We start from the raw sequence: 23,359 nt of genomic DNA, 5'->3' as shown, positions 1-23,359 counted from the left end.
CGTAACCGACTCCCTTACCCAACTCTGGTTGTAATGGCCAAAGTTGATTTATAAAATCAATTGCCTTATCCCTTTTTCCAATGTTTTGAGTAAAACATTGGTGGCGACTCCACGAACCCTCTTTTTACGAAAACCACTAATCCATGGAGGGTCCCGCTTGGGATTAACATGGGTTGGTGAGACTTTTAAAAAATAAATTGGATAAGATCGACAAGGTCTCAGTTTGAGAACAAGTCGTTCTAATAATCCAATACATTTTCAAAACTAAAATAATAAGCGAGCTCGACCGTCTTCGCGACCGCCGAGGCCCGTTTGGGCCGGTGGCGACAGCCATTTGTGCCAATCCTTCCCTTTCCTTTTTGCGGAAGTCGGAAAGGTTTGCGGCTTGTCGTTGAACAACTTCCCGCCATTGTTGCGCATCGGATCGAGTCAAAAGCAGATCGTCTTGCATATCCTTGATCAACTGTGCCTGCTTTGAATACTCAGCCTCAAGGTGTGCTATCTTCATGTTGACTTCTTGGAGTTGACTACTCGGTTCAACCTTTGGCATTTTGGGTGCCCGAGTAGCCTCCTCATTGAGGTTAGCACAATCATCCTTGAGCCGCTCTATCTCGTGGTCTTTCTTCTTGCATTGCCTTTGAAGACCATCAATAGTAAAACTGGATTCTTCATTTTTCTCTTCAAGAACTCTCATCTGAGCTCCCATGATTTCCAGTTTCTTGGTCAAGGCGTCGACTTGCTCTTGCAACACCTTCCTTGTTGCTGTGGTTGCACAAGAAGTGGATGGTTGAGGCACCCCCCTCTCGCTCTTCCATTCCTCATAATCAATGGAGACGGATACCCGAGGCTTTCCAAGCTCGAGATCTCCCTCATAGGTTGGTCTCTCCCACGCTCTCATGACAGCGTGCATGTCCTTCTGATGCTCGGAATCGAAGGAGAAACACAACCCTCCAAGCTCCTCTATAGTAGGAATGGTCTGAGTCCTCATCAGTTGCCTCATAACCAATCTAGGTGAGTAGGCTATGCAACCTCTGAGGCCCATCAATGGTATGCTTGGATAACTGCCGCATCTCATCAATACATGGCTTGGACGGAACCAAGGGCAAACCCACGTGAAGTGCTCGATACTCCACTGTTCCATCTCTTCCTTCCACTCAGAAGCATATCGGCGGCGTACGGGAATTTTCGAAAAACTCCTCAAAGGGTCGGGCAAGGTCCCCATATGACTAGAGGCATAGAAATGAGTGATGCTCCACACATACAGCAAGGAGGTGCAACATCGGATGATTTTTCCTTGCTTCTGTTGAGACAGATGAACAGAGAGCAAGGTGTCGGCAAGAATAGCAGGCACGGGACTCTTCATGTGTACGTCCCAAGCGAAGAAAGCGTCCATCGCAGCATGGTCCACTGTGTTAGCGTGAAAGGGGAATAGGATCATCCCAAACACAGCTAACGCTAGAGTCTTGTTGAAAGCTAACCAATCTCCCTCACCAGCCAAGGAAGAAAGGTGGTCCTCAATCATAGCAAGCTTCCAACCTTTAATACTGTCGTTCCTCACTAAGGCAGCTGATCGTGATGGTAATTTGACCTGAGTGGCAACTCTCTCCACGGCCACATGGTTGTTATGAAAGATATAGACCCCGACTGATTTGGGCCATCGTAGCATGAGCTTGTACTCCTCGAGAGTAGGAACTAGGTCAAACTGGGGGAACTCGAAGCAGTGCAAATCGAGACTCCAGAAGTGAACCAGTGCTCTTAGAAATGCTGGATCCACACAGATCTTCATCAAGTCGAGGACTCGTCCATATGATTTCTCAAACTTGACGCGAGCCTCTCTTGGCATCAAAGTACAGAGGTGATCCAACCTCTCAGCACGGTATAACAAGAAGTCTACTTTCTTCAATTGCCCATGCATCTCCTTAGACCTCTCCATATTCTACAATACAATGCATGATATGAGATGATGGAGATGAATATGCATGCATAGTGTTTATTCAACTAAGCATTATCATGTTTTGGGATTTTCCTAAGATGATGCATGATATTGCTTGGTTTGGATAAATGCATATTTTTTCTTTTGGATATTTTGTATTTTTTTGTATTTTTTGGGTGAAAAGGGAAACTACCTATATGAATGCAATGAAGGTAGATGTTAACACCATGTACTAGAAGATCTTTATTTCTATTTATTCTTTTTATTTAAAAAGGAATGTTGTATGTTTAAAAGGTGCAATGTATGCTCATACAATGTCACATAAAAATGCACAAACAATTCACTCATCCACGAACAGTCACGAGCGAATCACGAGGTAGGGGTATCCTGCAGAAAAGTGCATATTCAAGGTGGATCTAACTGTTCTCACCGGTCTGAGGCCCCCAAGGTGCCCCCATTATAGGGACCCAATTCCTCTCGTCGTAAGTCGATGGAAAGCTCCAACGCACTGTCGGACTCGAGTTCATGGTTATCACCTTGAGTGATGCTTTCCGACAACGGTCTACGGGCACCTATAGACCCATTCGACAACCGGCCGTACTAACATCCACTCCCTATGGCTTACCACTCATGCCCCCGGGTATAGAGGGAACTGTTGTGTGCAAAGGTTTGTGTACAGTTTGTATTTCAAACAATTGCGAAAAATTAAACAAACAACAGTTATTAAAGCCAAATATATAAACATGTTATCATACAAACAAGGGGTAATGAAGTAATTTTAACTATTATTTATTAAAAATAATCTGTCACTAAATGGGACTGACTCTCGAGGCTTCCCCAGCAGAGTCGCCATCTGTCGCCACCGGCCCGAAACGGGCTTTCGGCATTCGCGAGGGATGGTTGGACTCTTTCATTTGTTTTAAAAATATGGATTGCTAGAATGACTTATTCTCAAACTGAGACCTCGTCAAACGAGCAATTTTATTAAAAGGCTCACCAATCCATGTTAATCCCAAGCGGGACCCTCCATGGATTAGCAGTTTTCATAAAAAGGAAGGGTTCATGGAGTCGCCACCAATGTTTTACTCAAAACATTGGAAAAAGAAGATTAAGGCAATCGATTCAAAAATCGACTTCGGCCATTACAACCAGAGTCGGGTAAGGGAGTCGGTTACGCGTGGGGAAGGTGTTAGCACCCCACAGCGCCCCTTTCGGGTTCCCTATGACAGATTATTTAAAAATAATAGTGCGAAATTACTAAATTACCCCTATTTATTCTAAGCAATTATAAATTAACTATCTACATGATGACAGTTTAATTATGTACACACAGAAAGCGGTAAAAGAAGGGACTTTAAAGAGATAAACCTTTGAAGCGTGCTTTCTTATATATATTGACAGAAATTGGGAAGCGTTTTGGCGTTCCCTCCCTCTACAAGACTGCTCGCTCTCTCCTAAAAAATAATTTTTGACTTGGAAATCCAATGGATTTCCCTTCGACTTAGTTTGAGACTCAAGCAAAATGCTCAGAACTCAAAAACTTCGTCGGATCAACTCTCTAAGTGATTTCTAGGCAGAGCACTGCTCAAAAAAAACCCAGAATACTCAAGAAGAGGGTTAAAACTCAGTCCAAAAGTGTGAAATGACGTCCAATTGACGTCATATTTATAGGGATGAGGCTCAATACGGTTTATGAGGGTCAATACGGTCCGTATTGAAGTTTTGAACTACAATACGGCCGTATTGAATTCAATACGGCCGTATTGAAGTTCAAAAACCTCAATACGGCCGTATTGAAGTTCAATGCAGCCGTATTGAGTTCAAAAACCTCAATACGGCCGTATTGAAGTTCAGTGCAGCCGTATTGAGTTCAATGCAGCCGTATTGAAGCTCAGAAACTTCAATACGGCCGTATTGAACTTCTGGGAGGCCGTATTGGGCTTCATTCCCTCCACTTTCTTATTTTTTGCTACTCTAAGACCTCTAAACCTACAGATTGTCATCCTAGGGTCTTCCAGGGTCTTCCAGGAGTCCTTCCGGGTGACTTTCCTTTGATCTTCGAGAGTCTTCGAGTCTTATTTCCGACCCGGACAATTTTAGGGGTCTACAAGAATATTAAGGCTCAAAGGCTTTCTTAATATATCATAAATTCCAAAGTATTTACAAGGTTGCTAGCCTAGGGTATTTATAGAAGGGAGGATGCATTTAAGGTTACATTTGAGAGTGCTTGGCTAAAAAATGCAAGCCAAATGCACTTCAAATGAAACCTAAATTAACCCTAGATGCTACTTGGTGGCCAAGGATGGAATCTTTGGGTTTGGTTAAGCTACATCTAGGTGCATGATAAGACCATGCAACCTAGGTGCCCTCTACTTGGGCCTAAACCTTGCAAAGTCCAAAAATAAATCCAAGGCTACCAAAAAACACGTCTAGGCCTTATTTTCTCACCCTAATAAAATATCCTAGCTATAAAATAAAATCGTATGATCTAAGGCACCCCATAATACAAGGGTAAAATAGGAAATACAAGTAAAAATAAATCCTATAACTAAGACACCCCAAAATACAAGGGTAATGTACCCAAAATACAAGGGTAAAATAGGAAATTAAAGACAAGGGTAAAATAGGAATAAATCCTATACTAATAAAAAAAGTAAGAGCTAAGGCTCAAAAGTAGGCCCACTCCTCTTATGATTTTCAAAACTAACCCATTCCTTTTGCCTCCTTCAATATATCACCTCTTGGTCTTCTTGGCCTTAGTGTGATTCCATCAATGAGGGTATAAACATATGGAGTGATTAACGTACGACCAGCCCAAGTTTGGCCTTGGAGCCTCCAAGCCTTGTCGGAAATCACACTCAAGATGATAACTAGTTACTCTAATCCGAAATATTGTGATAGACCATAGAGTCTAACAAGTGACAGCAACGGAGATATTAGGTCCCTATAATGGCAGCACCTTGGGAGCCTTGAGAACTAGTGAGATTAATATCGTCCTATACAACACACTTTTCTTACAGTGACCATAGACCAAGGATTTGAACGTGACTGTTCGCGAGTGTACATTTTGATGGAGGAGGCCCATGGGCTAAGGGCCCAACTACTAGGGCTATGGCAAGGATGATGCATGAAGAGTGGGCCCAAGCCCAAGGAAGGCCCGCCACTTTATTTTGTTGGGCTTTGTCTCAAGCCCATTAGATTAGGGATAGTGTAGGATTGGGCCTTAGTGCCTTGTATTTTCCTTGGGCCTTGTATTTCTGGCCTTGTAGCTTAGGAATTACATTTAGAGGTCATTAGAATTTAGGGTTAATTAAGGTTGCATGTGCATTATCATTAGCATGTAATTAACTTGGCATTTGAGAGGCATTTCGGCCATGTGCACACATGCACATGGTGTGACTTAAATGCAACTCAAATGAGAAGCCAAATTACATGCCAAATGATGGGGCACATGGAGGTTCCGGGTTTGGCTCCTAAAATTTGAATTTTGAATTCAAATTTTAGGCGCCTAAGGTTAAGTAACCATACCATGGTTTTACTTAACCCTAGGCTAACCCAAGGAACCATTTAACCTAATTTTACCCTATATATTCCTTATGGCCGAGCCTTGTATGCACTTTTGGATTAATTGAATGAGTTTTCACTACTTGGAATCTCTCCCTCTGAAAGTCTCTCACAACCTTGCTCTACCCTACTTGAGCTCCTCTCTTTGTAGAGCTAGGTTGATCATCTTCTTCCGGATTTAGCTTGTTCAAGCTTAGGTCTCATTGGTTCTTCTTGGAGCATCCGTCCTTGACATTCTTCCAAGGATCCAAGAAGAATTTGAAGGTGTTCATGAGGATTCACTAGGTGGAACCTCATCACATTTGTTTGAGCATATGCGTGTTGCATTTGTTGTGTTCTCTTTTTGATCATGTCAAATAGAAAGGAATCATAGACAAACAAACAGATATCAATAAAAAAAAACTAACACTCTCTTGTATACCCTAACTCTAAATCATCATATAGGATAGTTTATTTTGAAAAAACAAAAATATATAGCAAAAATCATGCATCATAACCTTTAGTAAAAAAAATAGAAAAATAAAAATAAAAATAAAAAGATAAAATTTAGGCAGAAAACAATCATCATGCATCTCGTAGGATAGTACATTAGCATGCATCCATTAGAGACAGAAGGCACATATAATAGTATGCAAAGAATGTTCTCTAAACAAAAATCAATGAGAATGGTATTCGTTGAATTTCTCAAGTGTCTTTCCATCCTATTTTACGCTTCATATAGATAACACGTCTTCCTTGTAAATGATAAATAAAAAGTAAAAAGGGAAATCTAACCTTACGCGTTAATAATGAAAATACGGGCAATCGAGTTCAAACCCGATACAATAAATTGGGAAGCACTTAAAGGCCAATAATTGCACAAGAAGACGGGGGGCACAGAATGCCCAAATTGACGATTCAAACACCGAGACTCCCCATTGGGAAGTGACAAGGTAGTTCCATGGACTATCGAGTTCGCCAACAACGAATTCATTAAATGTTATCGGGATAGGAGGAATGATCAAGAATGGGTGAATCTTTGTCTCCAAGGGAATTACAAGGAAAATCCAAATCGAAGAAAAAAGGCGTTGCATGTTAAAAACCCATTAGGACGAAAACCCGTAAAAGGCACCCTAAGCAAAATTAAGGTTAAGGAAAAAGAATCAAAAATCTCGATAGGATACGTTCTACGCAAAATTTAGGGATATATAAAAAAAAAAAGCAATGCCTGCTCAAGTTAAAAACTGAAAGATGGCTTGAGTATTCCCTCTAAAAAGCAAGAATCCAAAAAAGGTTTGACTCCGAACTGCAAACACCAAGCAAGTGGAAGGGTTTTTCTAAAATAATCAAATCATCCATGACTCTCTAGGGGGCAATCTCCTTCTATCTCTCTGTGTACGAATCACGAACTCGGGGCACGCCCAAGCCTCTGAGCTTTGCTAAAGGGGCAGTGTAAATTGAAAGTACTGTTTTAAATGCCATAACATTCTTTCATTTCTCTTCTCCCTTTAAATATTCACTCTAGGCCTCATCCATTAACCTTTAATAAACAAAATGTATTTGTGAAAAAGATGTTACTCGATAATAGCATGGAAAGGATCACAAACGAATAATCAGGAACCCAAGTATTACTAGGGTTTAATAAAAATAAGGGCATCCCACAAAAATGCTACAAAAATGAAAGCCCAGCAAAAACGTACAAAGGGGGTTGCACAAAAGTTGGGGCAAGATCCGCTAGGGGGCCCACAATCAAAAAGGGTAACCTAGGAAAAAGTAAGGATCAAAAGAAAAATGTCTGCTAGGGAACACATCTCAAGTGACCTACGCAAAAGTTAGGACGTTAAAGTAGCGACCTGAGCTGAAAATTGAAAGGCAGCTCAGGGGGGATCATTCAATCAGAGCACAACCCCATGTCATCACTCCACTTTCCAAACAAAAAAATGAAAACACAACGATAACTTCCTTACAACAAATATATTTTGTTTAATAACCTTAAACACCAAAGTCCACCTTAGCCATCCATTCTTCTAAAAATCTCTTTTGAAAAAAAAAATCCCCAACAACCCTTTTGAAAAAATACAAACATCCCTTCTTTCTTTTCTCTTGACCCTTATGGCATTAAAATGGTACCAAAAAGATACACAGAAAATGCACAGTGAATACTCGCAGAGGGAAGGTCAAGATGTCCCCAAACGGTGTTTGGAGACACTTGACTACACATCAACTAGATAATCAAGGAGCCACTGAAACCTTGGGTTCAAAGGAACATATCCCGGCAATAATCAAAAAATGGCACGGACAGAAAGGAATCGTCAACATTAATCTTAACGCATACAGGTTAATTTCTTGACATTAAAACAAATTGAATTATATGTTTAGGAACAAACACATGAGCATAAACTGAATTGCATGCATATGAGGTAGGGGCATATAGGAGGGCATTACACAAAAAAAAAAGGAATAAATAATAAAAATCCTTCCTGTCTTGCATTTTCAGGTGCATCGATGCATCTATGCATTATACTTGCCATGGGTCAGAGGGAGTCGTCAGGACAAAGCACTCGTAAAAGCTCAATGACCAAACAAGCAAGCCTATAAGCATGAAAAGGTCATCGCGCCCTACTCCTCAAATGAATGAAGGATGATCCAAGAGAATGCCAAGACCAGGAATGGCTTCCTAACCAAAGCCAAGAGTGGCTTCCCAAATAATACTTACCAATAAAGATTCAGCAAATAACGCCATCAGGGGATGGGATCCCTCCACCAATGATGACAATAAAAAGAAAAGGCAATAACATGAGGAAAAAAGGGAAAAGCTTCATACCTAAAGGCAATACCAAGTTTAATGTTGTATACGTTTGCTTAATTTGTGTAGGGAAATCTTGAGTTAATCTTCGCTTAGTTGTCTAACTCGGATGGAACAAGGATTAAGTTAAGAATAGAGAAATCTTTTGAGAACCAGGGATAAGAGAGTTACAATTTGAAGAAGGAGACAATCCGTTTTTCTTGCTGGCCACTTTGCATTTTATTGTGTTTTAACCTTGATTATGAACCAAACCACCCCCCTTTTCGTGTTTGATCCTTTGACAGAAAATAGTGGTCCTTGGGAAACGACCGAGGACAGCTTCCTAGTACTGTATTTAATTGCTTTATTTGACCGGATACGGCTTCGATCATCGCCCATTCTTCTTTCTTGGTTGAATTCCTTAAGCTTCTCCAACACACCTTTCCACTTAGCTTTCCAAATGGACAAGGTGACACTTGGCACTCTAGGATTGGATTTTCTAGATATAAGTGTCTCCTCCTTGTCACCTAAGAGACAAGGTGACACTTGGCACTCTATGATTGACTCTTCTAGATCTAAGTGTCCCTGCCTTGTTTCCACTTTGTCTAGCTTGCACTACAAGCTTATCCACCACTATATATTTGTTCCTTCATATGTAAAACTCACTTTTGAACATATTATAGAGTGTGGCCAATAATTTTCTCTCATATTTTCTCTCTCAAAAGTCTAAATTCTCTCTTCGATTTGCTTTCAATTCTTTTATCATCTTCCTAAGAGTGTGGTTAGATTTCAAGTTGTTTATCTTCTTCCTTGAAGTGGCACCACATGAAGAGAGTTCTTCACCATTTAAAGTGAATCCAAAGGTTTCCTTTTCCTTGTATTGGCCGAACTAGTTTTGAGCACTTTATTGAATTGGATGAATTTTTCTCTAATTCTCCCTCTCAAAACTTGTTTCTTTCCTTGAAACTTGATCCTTTTCTCTTATCCTCTCTTAAGTGTAGTTAGAATTAGAGGGACTTATCACTCACATGAGTGTGGCATCACCAAGGGAGATTCCATCTCTTCCATGTATGTGTTGGAATGGCTTCTAACACCTTAGGAATCCATTAACGAAGCTAGAAGGAGACCAAGAAGCAAAAGATCTATTCTAGAAGTTTGAAGGAGGAACTACATCAATCAAGTCTCTCATTGGAGTTTCCATCACAAAGTGTTCTGTCTGAAGTATTATCATGAATTTCATCGATTACTATTGTCTTTGACTTGATTAATGTTATTGTCTTAGACAACTAGTTATTTTATAACTTATTGTTTTGCCAAAAAAATTTAAGATCCAATTCACCTCCCCCTTTTTAAATCTTCTCAATATTTTCAACATGCACATCCTTTGTGTGCTTAGTGTGGAAACTTCTAAAGATAATGTCTAGAACCCTTGCTCAATGGTGTTTAGCACTACTTGAGTGTGCTAAGACTTGGGGTCTAGTGTTAAGTCAAACCATTGGCAACGCAAAAGACCCTTGAAACAATATATGATTGAATTATTTTTTATATAAATTATGTATTTATGAAATATACTTATATTGTATCATATTAAGGCACTCACTAAAAAAAACTACCTCACTAATTTAAGTTATTTTCCAAAATAAGCAAGTAGAGATCTTAAATTACAACATGGAAAATTGTTGTGTATATTATATATGAGCTTAAACACGAGCATAATCTTAAAGTTTATTGTTTTGAATATGATTTAATTAGAATATTGTCCTATCCATGTGCATTAGTGTATTTAATTTTGAATGGTTCTATTATTATTTTGGGATCTCACCCAATAAATCAATTTGTATTATAGCATAATCATTGAATGTTATTGTATTTCATTTACTTACATATAGAATATCTTGATGTTGCATGGCACTAAGATGTAATATTCCATGGTGTTACAAAATACATTGACTATCACCACTCTCTTTCATAAAGCATCAAAAAACATATTTAAAAGCATAGAGTCTTGAAACAATTTAAGAAATATCTTAGTGATACAATAATTAATATTTATTAACATATATCCATGTATTTTTAATAAATATTTGACACAAAATAAGTGGTTTTTGTTCTATTGTACATATTTTCAACATTGTTTTAATCTTTGAACACGTCCTTATCTAATTAAAGGAATGAAGAAGTACTCTACACTCAACAACTGCAAAAAAAGACAAAGACAAAAAAAAAGTTATCCAAACAATTTGAAATCAAATATATAGATAAACTAGCAATAGTTCACATCTTTGTATGCTCTACGCTATGAACAATGTTAAATTTTTCACCAAAAGATTAAATTAGATTGATTAAGAGCATCAATTTAGTCATAAAAGTTCATAGTCACAAAAAAAAACTCTAATTTCACTAATTTAGCATTTTTTTATTTTTCTATTGAAAATTAGAAATCAATAGAATGCAAACAACTTTATTTCCAAAGACAGGGGAAAGGTAATATTTTTTAAAATGATAATCTTAATACCGAATTCCTTAAATGGTAAATAGTCTTTTAAAAAATTACCTTCCATATAAACAAATAAAAGGATGCTATGGAATCATTGCATCTCAAATCTACAGATTTGGCCTTGTACCAGAGAAGTGAAGCAAGAACAGAATGCCCGAGGCCCTAAAACATTAGCATGGAATAAATTTCATACATCTCGCAAAAAGTTTAAGCAAGTTTATATTCGCTTATATCAATATATGAAACAGTAAACATGTGCTTTCTCTTTGAATAATGTCTTCTTCAAAAATAAATTTTTACCTTAAAAAATTCTATCAAGATCAAAAGGTTGAAAATGTCTATATAATAAAGGCAACCTTCCTCAAAAAAAGATTTTTCATATTAAAGATTCACAATATTAAAGAAAAATGGAATTTATCACACTCTACTAAACATTGTATATAGTTAAAGGTTCAAAAGGAGAAAAAAATTATGTATAGCCTCTTTCAGTTTTCAAATATATAGTTTAGATAATTAGATGGGAGCATTTTTACTTTGCACTACTTTTACATTTTTTTTCCTATGTTCTTATCAAATAATATAGCCTCACTTGTTTTATAGTAATCATTCCTATTATACTCATTAATTTTAAGATTTTTTAGTAGAAAGGAAAGGGAAATGAAATACTTTTAATAATGAATTTATAAGAATATTGATGTGGAAGTTGTTCACAAAATATAGGGAAAAAAATGCAATAATTCATGATATATAAGAACAAAATGAAAATCAATCCTAAAAGATACTTTTGTTGAGATTCATGAAGTAGTGAATCAACTCAAACTTGGAGTATGAAAGTTTTGATGATAACAAAGGGTGGATTTTGAGAATCAAAGCTGACCAGGGACATCAACAAGTCAAAAACAAGTCAAGAAGAAGATATAGCTATTACGATGTGTAATAGGAATAGTGTATAAGGTCTTAATGAGTTGTATTGGTTTGATTAACTCATTTTGCATGTGTGTGCTTTGTGCATGAGTTAATCTTAATCTAAAATTGACTGAGAGTGAGTATGATGATGATATAAATACTTGGAAAGATTTTTTGAAGTATAAAATTGAGATTTTGAAAACTAACTCAAAATAATCAATTATCATTAAATATAATCGATTATTCTAGCAACAGGTGAAAAGAAGTCTTACTGTAATAATCAATTATTTGTGAAATAATCGATTATTCCAAGAAGCACTCTCTGGAATAGTCGATTATCCTGCAAAATAATCGATTATTTTGTTCTTGAGTGATTTCCAGAACTCATGAAGAACAAAATAATCGATTATCTGGTTCTGAAAATTTTATAAATAGTTTTCACACTTAGAAACTTCAGAACAGAGAATGTGTTGAGAATAAAAAAAATGTTATTGTGAAGTCTCTGTGACCTTCTTGGAGTGTTTTCTTTGTGAAACCAAGAAGAAAAACATTTCTGGAATGCATTGAAAGAGATCACCATCATCATTGCATTCTTGGGAGAGAAAGATTAAGATTTTCTTTTGGAATTCACAGTCTGATTTGTTTAGCTTCCAAGTGAATTCGTTCCTTTAATTCTTTGTGAAAAGTGTAAGGGAAATCTTGAGTAGGTGTCTCAAGTGGTAAGGAATTCTTGTAGTGGGTTTCTACAAGAAGTGCTTTCTTGGGGTCAAGAAAGTGGTTATCTTGAATGTAGGAGTATATGCATGTGTTGTATGCTTGTAAAACTTCTTCATTGAGATAGTGGAACAAATCTTGATCAGGTTATGATTGAGGACTGGATATAGGTCACATGTGGAGTGGCTGAACTAGGATAAAAGACTTGTGCATTCTTCTCTCTCACCCTTATCTTTTACTTTGAGCAAAATCTTGGTTGAGTGTTAAAGTGAATAATCTTGATTAATATGTTTGCATGTGTAACATTGCTTTAAACTGAATCAAAGTGTTGCATATTAAGTGCTCTTAACATTGAACTTTATCAAGATTAATCAAGAAAGTATATAGGACTCATTCCCATTAGCAAGTCTTTCAAGGAGCTTATTTGAGAATTCATATTAAAAAAGTTTAAGCTGAAATAAAGATCCTTAGAACTCTGGAAAAAAATTTAAGTGTCATAGAATCCAATTCACCCCCCTCTTGGATTGAGCCATTCTTTTCTAACAACTTTAAGTTTCTCTAAACCACTTAAGATGCCACTAAGATATTATTGGACATTTGTTATATAATTTACACTTTCTAATCAAAATCACACCCTGGTCTTCTAATGAAAAAGGAAACAATTATTTTTCGGTGAATGTAAGAGAAATAACTTCTAAAGTGGAATAACGATACAACACCTATAGTTGCAACCTATATAAGTAATAAGCATTTTACCGTTACGATTTTAATCCAAAGGGAAGAAGAAGATGTTGCTCCCACTAGGAGGGCGACTCCAAAAGCCATTTCAAAAAGGGAAACACAAATCCAAAATACCTAGCAAAGATTAGTTAGGAACAACCAAAGGAAATATAGGAGAGCATAACTAATTCTATTAAGATATTGAATTTGAAGAACATACTCGTTTCGGACCTATACGTGCTGGTAAAGAATAAATGCCAAATGTTTTATCTCCTTCGATGTCAGGTATATCCTATGCAAAAACAATAAAATCTTTTATATTAGGTACACTTATAATGAACCAAAATTTTGATACTGAAAACAAACATATGCTCTAAGGAACTAAAGGTCTTTACCTTGCATAATGCCATACCCACAAAGAAGATGCTAACGAATACAATATTAAAAATCAATGACCTTGGAAAGATAGCTGGCTTCTTGAACACAAAAGTCTGTACATTGTTACATTAATTAATAATAATAAAAATATACAAATTTTGTTCATTTTTCTTACTTTGATTAATAACATGGAAAATGATAATAGAGTATATAGAATTCCTAGGACTATATGGCAAAAATACATATCATTACATAGAGAAGGTAGTCTAATAGTTTGTGATTGCATGTAAATATTTATAACTTACTGACAATTAGTGATATGTTTTTCATTATTCAGGTGAGATACTTATAGTTGGCATAGTTAGTTTTCAAGATAAATGTACATATTATGTTGGAGCAATAAAAGTGAAGTTCATTCTTTTCTCTACACAATCAACTTTCTCACTCATATCTAATGATTCAATTCTAATTAGTGAATTAAGATAGTTAATTATGAATCCAATGAAACCAACATTAGAAATTTGGCAGAAGGATTTGTTTTTTATTATTATGCACATAAAACTTAATATATTCTCATCATACTATAGATCTTTAAAATCATAATTGGCTATAGAAAAAAACCTGCATGTGAAAGAAAAATGAAATTGGAAATATAAATGCCCAAGTAACAAACATGCACATTGCCGCAAGTAGTGGGTCTTTCTTCCATCTTAGCATGGGCACCTGAAAAGTTTCAAAACACTACTATAACCATCAAACAATTTTTTTAAAATGTATTTGCTTAAAATTAATCATGTATATTAATCTAACAATTTGGTTTGAATTTGAATAATGAATAATATGGGCAAATGGTTTTTCTAGGAGATATTAAAATGATTTAACAAAAAAAAAATATGTTGTTTTGATGTCAAATAAAATATTGTTGAAAATATTTAGTATTTTTATAAAGAAATATTTTTAACTCAAAATAAATTATTTGAAATTTCACTATTTTAAAAGGTACTTTGAAAATGTTTGGATTTAAGGACTTTAAAGGCTATTGAAAAAATTAGTTGAGATATTGGTGGGAATTCAAAGCTACAATCTTTTACCAAGCTTAAAGGACTCCAAAATAGGTTCCTAACCATTAATTGTATAGAGGAAAGTGAAATTTATGTGACTAATGATGAGATGGAGTTTTACATTGATGAGATATCTTATATGATGGTTTTGGAACCAAAGATACATATGTATGAAATGTCTAACTCCTAAAATTGTTTTGATAATAAAAAAAAAAAGTGATTAAAATTTTTGGAATGCCTCAGAAACTGTTCTTTAAGATGTTTTTAAGTTAATAAAAATATATTGACTCAAAATTGTAAACGAGAAGCCAATTATATTAATTATTAAGAGTGATAGTTCTGAATCTCACATAAAAATATCATTCTCATAGTATAAACTCCCTATGTATAAATACTTCATTATAAACTATGAGTTTCAAAACTATATTGTACTTCATTATATAGATTCAAATTAACATATAAATTATTTTTATTAATATATGTTAAGTTGAATAAATGAAATGAAGTATCAAATAGTTTTGAAATATTTTAAAAATTTGTGGACTTGATCTATATATTCTAAATCTTTTATTTAATAGCTAGATCGTTAAACCCTCCCCTATATATGTGTGTATATGTGTGTCCGTTATACAAAATGCTCTAAGTTGTATCAAGACTTATACATATAAGAATAAGTCATTCGTTGAAGCACCAAAATGAATAAACAAAAAGAAGGAATTTCATAATACCTATACAAAATCAAAATCATCTTTTGGAAGCACCAATCTCAATAATCTCCCTAAAATTTTAAAGAGTAAATTGTGAGATTAATTGGTTAATCTCATTGATCTTTTATCTCCTGATTTCCTCTCCTTTTGTCCTCTAAAATCCACACAACTTCCTAAATTCATACATATGCATTCTAGACACTAATTCATTCCACTCAAAACACTCAACCAAAGCCCAAAACCCTTATCCTCATATATTTCCTTTTTCATTTCACGGTTAAAATATGCACAAACACACACACAGAGGTTTTACTAAAGCTCTTCCTTTTCGTCATTCTTAATAAGCACCTACCCCCATTCATTTATCCTCTAATCTAAATCTCTCCCTCTTAACTCTAAATCCCATGCCTCCTTTTCCCTTTATCTTACCCTTTTATGCTAATAAATTAACATTTTTTCCTCCTCCATTCAGGGTATCCGTTCATCCACTACCAACCTCACCTTCTTCTTCTATCCATTCATCATGTAAATTTTAATCTCCTTGAGACCTCTACTTTGCCACAACCCTGACCTTCTTATTTTTCCTTCTTTATTGATCTCGATCTTCAATTCTTCTACATCCTCCTCCTTTTTCCCAAATTTAGACCATTTTAGTCTTTTAAGAAACTTTGGAACCTTTCTTTGAAGTTTGGATAGAACAAAATCAACATCTTTAAGTTCTAGAGATCATTAATGATTCAAAGTACACATCTCTTTGTCTTTTTCATTCCCTTTAACCATTATTTTATGGGGCTTTTATGGGCCTATAGGTTGCTAAAATGCCACATGAAAAAAATCTGTTGTGATATTTTTATTAATTTATTTTATTTAGAAGGTCCTAGTTTCCAAATTGACAACTGAGGAGAAAGTTAGATTGCTCACAAATTCAAGAGCAAAAAGAGCAAGGAGCATGAAAGGAGCTTCAAATGCCTTCAAGAAACCTTTCAACAACCCAAGGTAAAGTGTGTGTGAAATAACCTACTATGCAGGTTTTAAGAGTTAGTTACAAACACCTAGATCCTAAAAACTGATTACTATATACCTTACTTTATGAGTTTGTATGATTTAAGTATTATTTGTTGAATTGGTAAACTATGCTTATGAATTATCTTTTATTGTTTTATGTGTATGAATTGTAGGACTCGAGGATTTGAACCTAACCCTTGAGGTAATACAGATCTATAAGGTAGACTATCTCCTTGAGTTGCTCTACATAACAATTTTGAGTCATTGTACAATGTTTACAAGATTTATAAATTTTTAGAATTGATTGATATATAAAGACATGTTATACCGAATAAGATGCTTGTACATGAAACAATAGATGATGTGATACATGATGAAGTGTATTTAGTTAGTGTATTCTTGAGTTGAGTCAAATGATAAGTGATATTCTAAATTGATAACACCAAAGGCAAGTGACTGTGTAGTGATACATGCTTAATTTAATTAAATATACTCAAGGTGTGTGGATTGTATGTGTTATTTTGGGAATGAAGTACTAAGTGTACTAGACTTTCTTAAGGTTGTTTTGTCCCAAAGTATAGCATAAAAAGGAACACTATAAAAATCCATGCAGATCTTTTACATTAGTCATGACCCAAAGTTTTAATAAAATTGTTGAATTTGGCTATGAAAACCTTATTTTTTGTAAAATCATTTGATTTATTCCCTCTAAACTAGGATTTGATACATTGGGGTTTTGTAGATTTAAGATTTTTCTTTCAACCTTGATTGGTCTCGTTATGAATATTTTTGTTTAAACAAGCTTTCTATGCTTTAAAGTATAATGTGTTTTCAAAAGGGTTGCACAAGGTCAGTTTTTTAAGAGAAGTGAATGATATTACTCATGAATACTTCCATCTATTTTAGTACCATTTTAAAGTGCTTAAAATAAGCTTTGAATAAACACAACCATTTATAAGTTTTCAAGAGTTAATTGGTGATAACAATATAAACCAATAGTAAAGATACAAAATAGAAAGTAAAAATTAACAAACCCCTAGGGATGGCACAAAGGGAGAACTAAGAAGATGAGCATCATCATTAACTATGTTGGTTTTGGGTTTGAGAAGAATAATCATCCTATACCACCTCCACCTAAAATAGAAAAGGAGAACAAAGCTAGAAGAAGCACGTGCTAGCCATGGAACATAGTTTGATAGATAGTTTAATCAATTTTCCACCACTTCAACATTTGTACTAATCTTTAAGAAAGAAAGTTAAAAATAATTGAGAGAAACTTAATTTTCTCTTTAGTGTTGTAAAAGAGACTTGGGAGAGGCCAAGTTCTCTCAAATAATGTTAAAGTTCTCGATATACCTTCATTTAGTAAAAAAAAATAAAAATAAAAACTATTTCTTTCATATTTTAGATGACGTTTCTATTATTATGAATCTATTTTAAACAACCAAACCTATAACCCCTAAGTCACATGATAGCAACTCTAATTGCTGCATCATGGCTCATCTTTAACTTATATATGAAACATTGTAAGATGACAAAAGAAGTTTAAATGCAATTCAAAAGAACTCACATTGATTGAATAAGCAGTCCATAGAAACAAGCAAAATAGAAGACCCCAAATCAATGGCCAAGAACCGATAATCCAACCAAAACAAAGACTCTGTAAAAGATAGTAAAATAATAAGTCTTATTCTACTTTATCAATAAAGTTCATATTGAAAATTATGATTCTAATAAGGGATGAATCTATCTATCACCAAAGTTAAGCATGATGCAGCAACAATGACGCCAGTTGTAAATGATATTTCCCCAGATGCCAATGGAAGATAAGGTTTGTTTATCTGCAAGAAAACATGTAACATAAATTAGTAATAAGATACACCATATAGTACTTATAAAAGTTAGCGAGTTATAAAAAGTTGCATGTTTTCATTTCAAAGGTTATAATAATTAGGGAGATGATAAACCCAAATATAAAAGGGTATTTAGTGGTCAAAATCATATGAATTGCACAAATGATTGGATATGAGCAAACACTCATGTATACACCGATTCTTTGAAAACAATTCTTTCATTATCATTGATTTTGTTGGAACAACTCATAAACACAAAATAAACATAAAAAAACATTATTTATTTCTAATAATAAGTTTCGTACCTTATCTATTTCAATGTCGAATAATTGATTCACACTAGTAACATAAATATCCACAAACAAGAATAATATCATGGCCTGAAACATTTTAAAACCCAAAAAAATATTAATCAAGTCAATTGTAGGTTATAATTAGCTACTTGAAAAGAAACAACATATTTGGAGTCTCACCTGTAACACACCAATAAAAAATAGTGGAGATATATCTGATAATTTCTCTACTGCAAGGAGAGACGCGGAAATTGTGCTTAATGTCTAGCAAAAAAAATAAATTAAAATTTAAAACATTATGGATATTATGCTATTATCCAAAAATGTGGTTCATACAAATGAACCAAATTAAGTATTGACCATAATATTTAAGGATTATTTTTGAGAATACTACTAAGAAGAATAAAACTTACTCGAGTAAAAATTGCTTGTGGAATGGAAAGCTTGTAGAAGGCAGTCAAGAAATACTTTACAGAGTCAAAAATATTTTTGGGATCAAAAGCATGAGGTTCAAAATTGGAAGATGGTCTAGGGGTCGCCTTCACAACATATTTTTTATTGCATTCTTTATTTGTGGACCCTCCTTCAATACATTTATAATAATGGTTCAAAGTTGGTTGTTGCACCCTCCAAAAGTTATATTGTTGAGTTTTCCTTCTATGCTCTGAAACTTTTGATGCATAAGAATCTAGAGCAACAAATGTTGAATGTTGTATCAAAGACCATGCTCAATACCAAAAGTTTTTGTAATAAAACTATTACAATTAGGATCACAAGATAACAAATCAAGAAAAAATAATCAATTTTGAAAACTAAAATCAAGTAAATCACCATCAAAATTTATTTTGTTAGAGTATACATTAACAAAAGGTTTGATTTAGTAATATTACTCTTTACAAGTTGAGTTAGATTCACAAGTCATTTACACATAGAAAAACCTATCTATTTGATCGTGTAAGGCTTAACAAATATGAAAATATTTATATTACACCATTGACAAGAAAAAGAAATTGTTTTTTTTTTGTATATTTTGTTTAGTAATTTTTTCAAGGTTTTTGAAGTATGAAAAACTAGAAAAAAATGAATTTTCAACGTAGAATGGATTTATATATATATATATATATATATATATATATATATATATATATATATATATATATTTGGTATGAAAAGTGTGATTATTACTCCTACATATCCTTAGTTGGTGGGAAAATTAAAGTCACACAGTTTTTAAAATAGATTGTTGATTGACATTATCCATGAAAAAAAGGTTTTATTTTAAAAATATATTTTTGTAAGAACCAAAATTCAGTATTTTTGAAATTAAAGAAACTAAATATCTTTATTTTAAAATAAAATGACCAAAATTATGAATTGATAAAAATAAAAATAAAAACTAAAATTACAATTTAAACAATAATTTATTACTTAAAACTATCTAAAAATTTAATTGACCGATGTCTTAATATTCAATCTCGGCAAAAAAAATAATTAGGAGATATGTTTTTTCGGAGGACGAAGAAGCTTATTTTATTTTATTTTTGCTATTTTGAACTAATATAATTTAACTCAATAATGCTTTAAAATATATAAAATAACATATATTAACATAAAATTAATATTCTAACATCTTATTTTTGTTTTAATTAAATTATATAAAAAAATTAATTATTTAAATATTTTAATTTTTGTTTATAATAATATATAAATGTGACTAATCATTGTTTTCACATATAAAATTTTTAAGATATTTTTATACTATTTATTATAATAATTGCACACTTCTTTGTTTCTTTTAGAGTAACATAACTCGGTAATTTTACTTTATTAATTCAAATATAAATTATTATTTATCAAAAATAAATTGTATACCTCATAATTGATTTGTAATTCTCATGCCTCAAATTAAATATTAACAAGGCACAAAGTACCACATTTTCATTAGTATTTGTTCCAGTATGCCTAAAAGTTCCACATCGCTTAGGAGTTGAGGCTAAGGGTAATTTATAAACACTCTTTCTCCTTAACCCACTGAGGCGTCTTTTCAAGATCAAAACCGTGACGGCCCAACGAACGTCAAAGCGGACAATCACTTGAATGCAGTGACCTTAACGATGACATCGGACTTACGGTAGGAACAGTATTCAAATAAGTTTTATAAATATATTCAATCATATTTCACGAATCTTTAATATTACAATAATCTGATTTACATGCATTCACATGTGTAATTGAATTAAAACTAAAATGGTTGAATTCATTTTTCATTTTTAAGTACTATCTATAATGTGAAATTTCCTACTTTCCTTCTTCCAATTGAGTTTCCAAAGGATTTAGTTGTACAAATTAAATTTTTTGTGTCATTTGTTCATTAAAAACTTAACTGATTTTATTAACGTGATATTGATGGGTGGCATGACAGAAACACAACCAAACTTCAATTTTAACGCTTCAAGTTTTTCGAAAATAATAAAAGATGTTTTAATTAGTAAAATTTGATTATAATTAAATTGAGGCTTATAAATAAATATGTGTGCTTTTATTTAATTAAGAAAGGTTTGTGAAACTATATTGTTAGTATGATAATTAATTAGAAATAATATCTGTTTATATTAATCTATTTATGTGTATTTGATTTTATATATATATATATATATATATATATATATATATATATATATATTTATTTTAATTTAATATGAGGCAAGGGATAGTTAATTCGAAGCTAATCTTTAACTTGAAGAGTCAAGGGTTTTTGTGATACTCACTTGATTCATTTGTTTTATTTCCATTTTTTCTTTCTTTTAAAACTTATTCTATGTTTATGAACTAATATGAATCATCTATTCTTAGGTGTTCTATGAACTACTATTTATTTAAATTAAAGGTTTATTCAGACATATTTCCTTTATTTATTTGCATTTAAGAATATTAGCATGCAAGGTAGAAAGTGTGACATCAAGTCATCCAAATTATCAAGATCAATATAATTGATTAAGTTGGTTATTTTTAATGGATTTTACCATGAATTCAAGTTTTATTCCAAAGATATCATTTACTTTAAGTGATTGTTCTATTTAATGTTAGTTATAAGTGAAAGCATAGGGAATAAAGTTAACAATAAATTAAGAGCATAAAAGAAATTTACCTTCATTAACTTTAAAAACTAATAATTTTTGCTTTTAATTAGGGAAAAAAAATCAATTTTGTTGTTTATGACTAAGACCAAATGTAATATTTTATAAGTTACTAGAATTTTCAAAACAATTTTTAAGTGAAATTGATATACACATTGTTTTTTTTTTCCTTATTAATCATGTTATAAAAAAATAAAATGTTCATAAGTTTACTCCATTAACAAGAGTTAATGAATAACTTTAGTACTCAATGGTAAAAAATGTCAGTGATAATTAAATATTTGTCTTTGAAAAGAGGGGAAAATGCAATTATTTCTGCGATGAGGACAATAAAATAATGAAAATATTTATAAAAAAGTTTATCGTTAATTTTTGTTGGAATAAAAATTATAAAAATAAATCAAATATTTTATTAAAAAATAAGTAATACTATAAAAATAAATAAAATATATTATTTAAAGATAGCAATTCACACACGTAACATCCTGTTTTTCAAAATAAAAGTAAAATAAAATTATTTAAATAATATTTATAATATAAGTTAAATTAAACTATTTACTTGAGTTTATAATATTAATAAAATATGTTTTTAATAATTAAAATAAAATAGGGATAAAATATAGGTTGTGAGAAGTCTTTAAGTTTAGACTTTCGTTTAGAGTCTTCTTAGTAAAAGAATAATGTTAGGTCATAGAATAAATTAGTTTCTAAAACATTAAGAGTGTTTTTAGAGGAAATCCCAGAGAATAACCCCAATGAGCTCGTGGAATAGCCTCAAAACAACGGAGATAATTTTTATGTCTTAGAGATCACCATTTGAGGTAAGAAAGGTAGTGAGATTGTCTCACATTATGGTCACATGTGACGGATAAGGATAGTGAAATGACCCCTAATAAGTCTCTTAATTTTATTGGTTGAATTTCACTTGAAACATATATTAATGATCTAGGATTGATGTTGTTGTATGACCATGTATGAGGTGAAATTTCTTATTCCAATGTTGAATTATATATTGTGGTGTGTAGAATATTATATGGTTAGGGTTGCATGATAATTTGGAAAATTTGTGGAATTTGAGTGATTATGAGTTAATTGATAATGATTAAGTGTTGTTGAATATTGGAGGTTAGGGTTGCATGTATTCACATTGATTGAAGTGTTAAGGTGTTAAGATGGTGTTCGAAGGGTTAGAGAAACCTGAGTCGTAATTCGGGTATTATAGATTTGCAGCGATGTTGGACACAATTTTAATGCATCGAATGTTGTGAGTATGATTCACTACGATAGGTATGGGAAATGCCATGTCAGACATGAATGTGGCAGAGAGGTCTTAGGCTTCTCACCATTGAGCTTGAGGTTTGTCTCACTAGGCACAACATCACTAAGTAGAGAAAAATGATGATTTTTGAGGTTTTGAATGATGATTTTTTAGGTGTTTAAATTAGAGAATTACTAGATGAAATATTTAAGAGAAGGAATTAGGAAAGAGAAAGTGAGAGTAATAATGGAAGGAGCCATAGGGAAAAAAGATGAGTATAATAATTATGACTAAGAAAAAGATGAAAAAAGATAGAATGATTCCATAATTGATCTTAGTGAGAGGGAGAAAGTAAGGAAGAATTATAATTTAAAAGAAAGGATGAAAAGGCTAATGCTAACTATAGTGACAATAAATAAAGGTAATAACTATAGCCACAATAAATAATAAAGGTAATTGAGAGTGACATTTGTTGAAGAGATGTATCAAATTAATAGTAAAATAAATATCAAATTACAATAAATTTAGTTTCATTTGCAACACAATAAATTTCAAATTTGTAATGTAAT

At 32.9% G+C, this 23,359-nt stretch overlaps 1 protein-coding gene across 4 annotated transcripts in view; it reads right to left on the bottom strand.

The window, feature by feature from the left end:
- Window positions 1-10,292: 10,292 nt before the first annotated feature.
- LOC109815140 (glycinol 4-dimethylallyltransferase) overlaps window positions 10,293-23,359 on the bottom strand; it is a 67,357-nt gene continuing 54,290 nt past the window's right edge. For 2 of the 4 annotated variants that reach the window (XM_083059458.1, XM_029274719.2), the window contains exons 3-13: window positions 18,809-19,059; window positions 18,576-18,659; window positions 18,408-18,482; window positions 18,007-18,090; window positions 17,820-17,909; window positions 14,098-14,199; window positions 13,494-13,589; window positions 13,319-13,390; window positions 13,135-13,233; window positions 10,816-10,920; window positions 10,293-10,458 (exon numbers count right to left, since the gene is read on the bottom strand). In XM_083059458.1, the coding sequence (XP_082915584.1) occupies window positions 10,417-10,458; window positions 10,816-10,920; window positions 13,135-13,233; window positions 13,319-13,390; window positions 13,494-13,589; window positions 14,098-14,199; window positions 17,820-17,909; window positions 18,007-18,090; window positions 18,408-18,482; window positions 18,576-18,659; window positions 18,809-19,059 (1,100 nt within the window). In that variant the 3' untranslated portion in view covers window positions 10,293-10,416. Of the gene's footprint in view, window positions 10,459-10,815; window positions 10,921-13,134; window positions 13,234-13,318; window positions 13,391-13,493; window positions 13,590-14,097; window positions 14,200-17,819; window positions 17,910-18,006; window positions 18,091-18,407; window positions 18,483-18,575; window positions 18,660-18,808; window positions 19,084-23,359 lie in introns of all 4 variants that reach the window. The other 2 variants (XM_083059457.1, XM_020379760.3) reach the window with 1 other exon arrangement.

Source organism: Cajanus cajan, chromosome 7, assembly GCF_000230855.2.
Source record: "Cajanus cajan strain Asha chromosome 7, NIPB_CcT2T_4, whole genome shotgun sequence".
NCBI classification, from domain to species: domain Eukaryota; kingdom Viridiplantae; phylum Streptophyta; class Magnoliopsida; order Fabales; family Fabaceae; genus Cajanus; species Cajanus cajan.
Note: the sequence above shows the minus strand (reverse complement) of the source record. Positions and strands in the feature narration are given on the sequence as shown.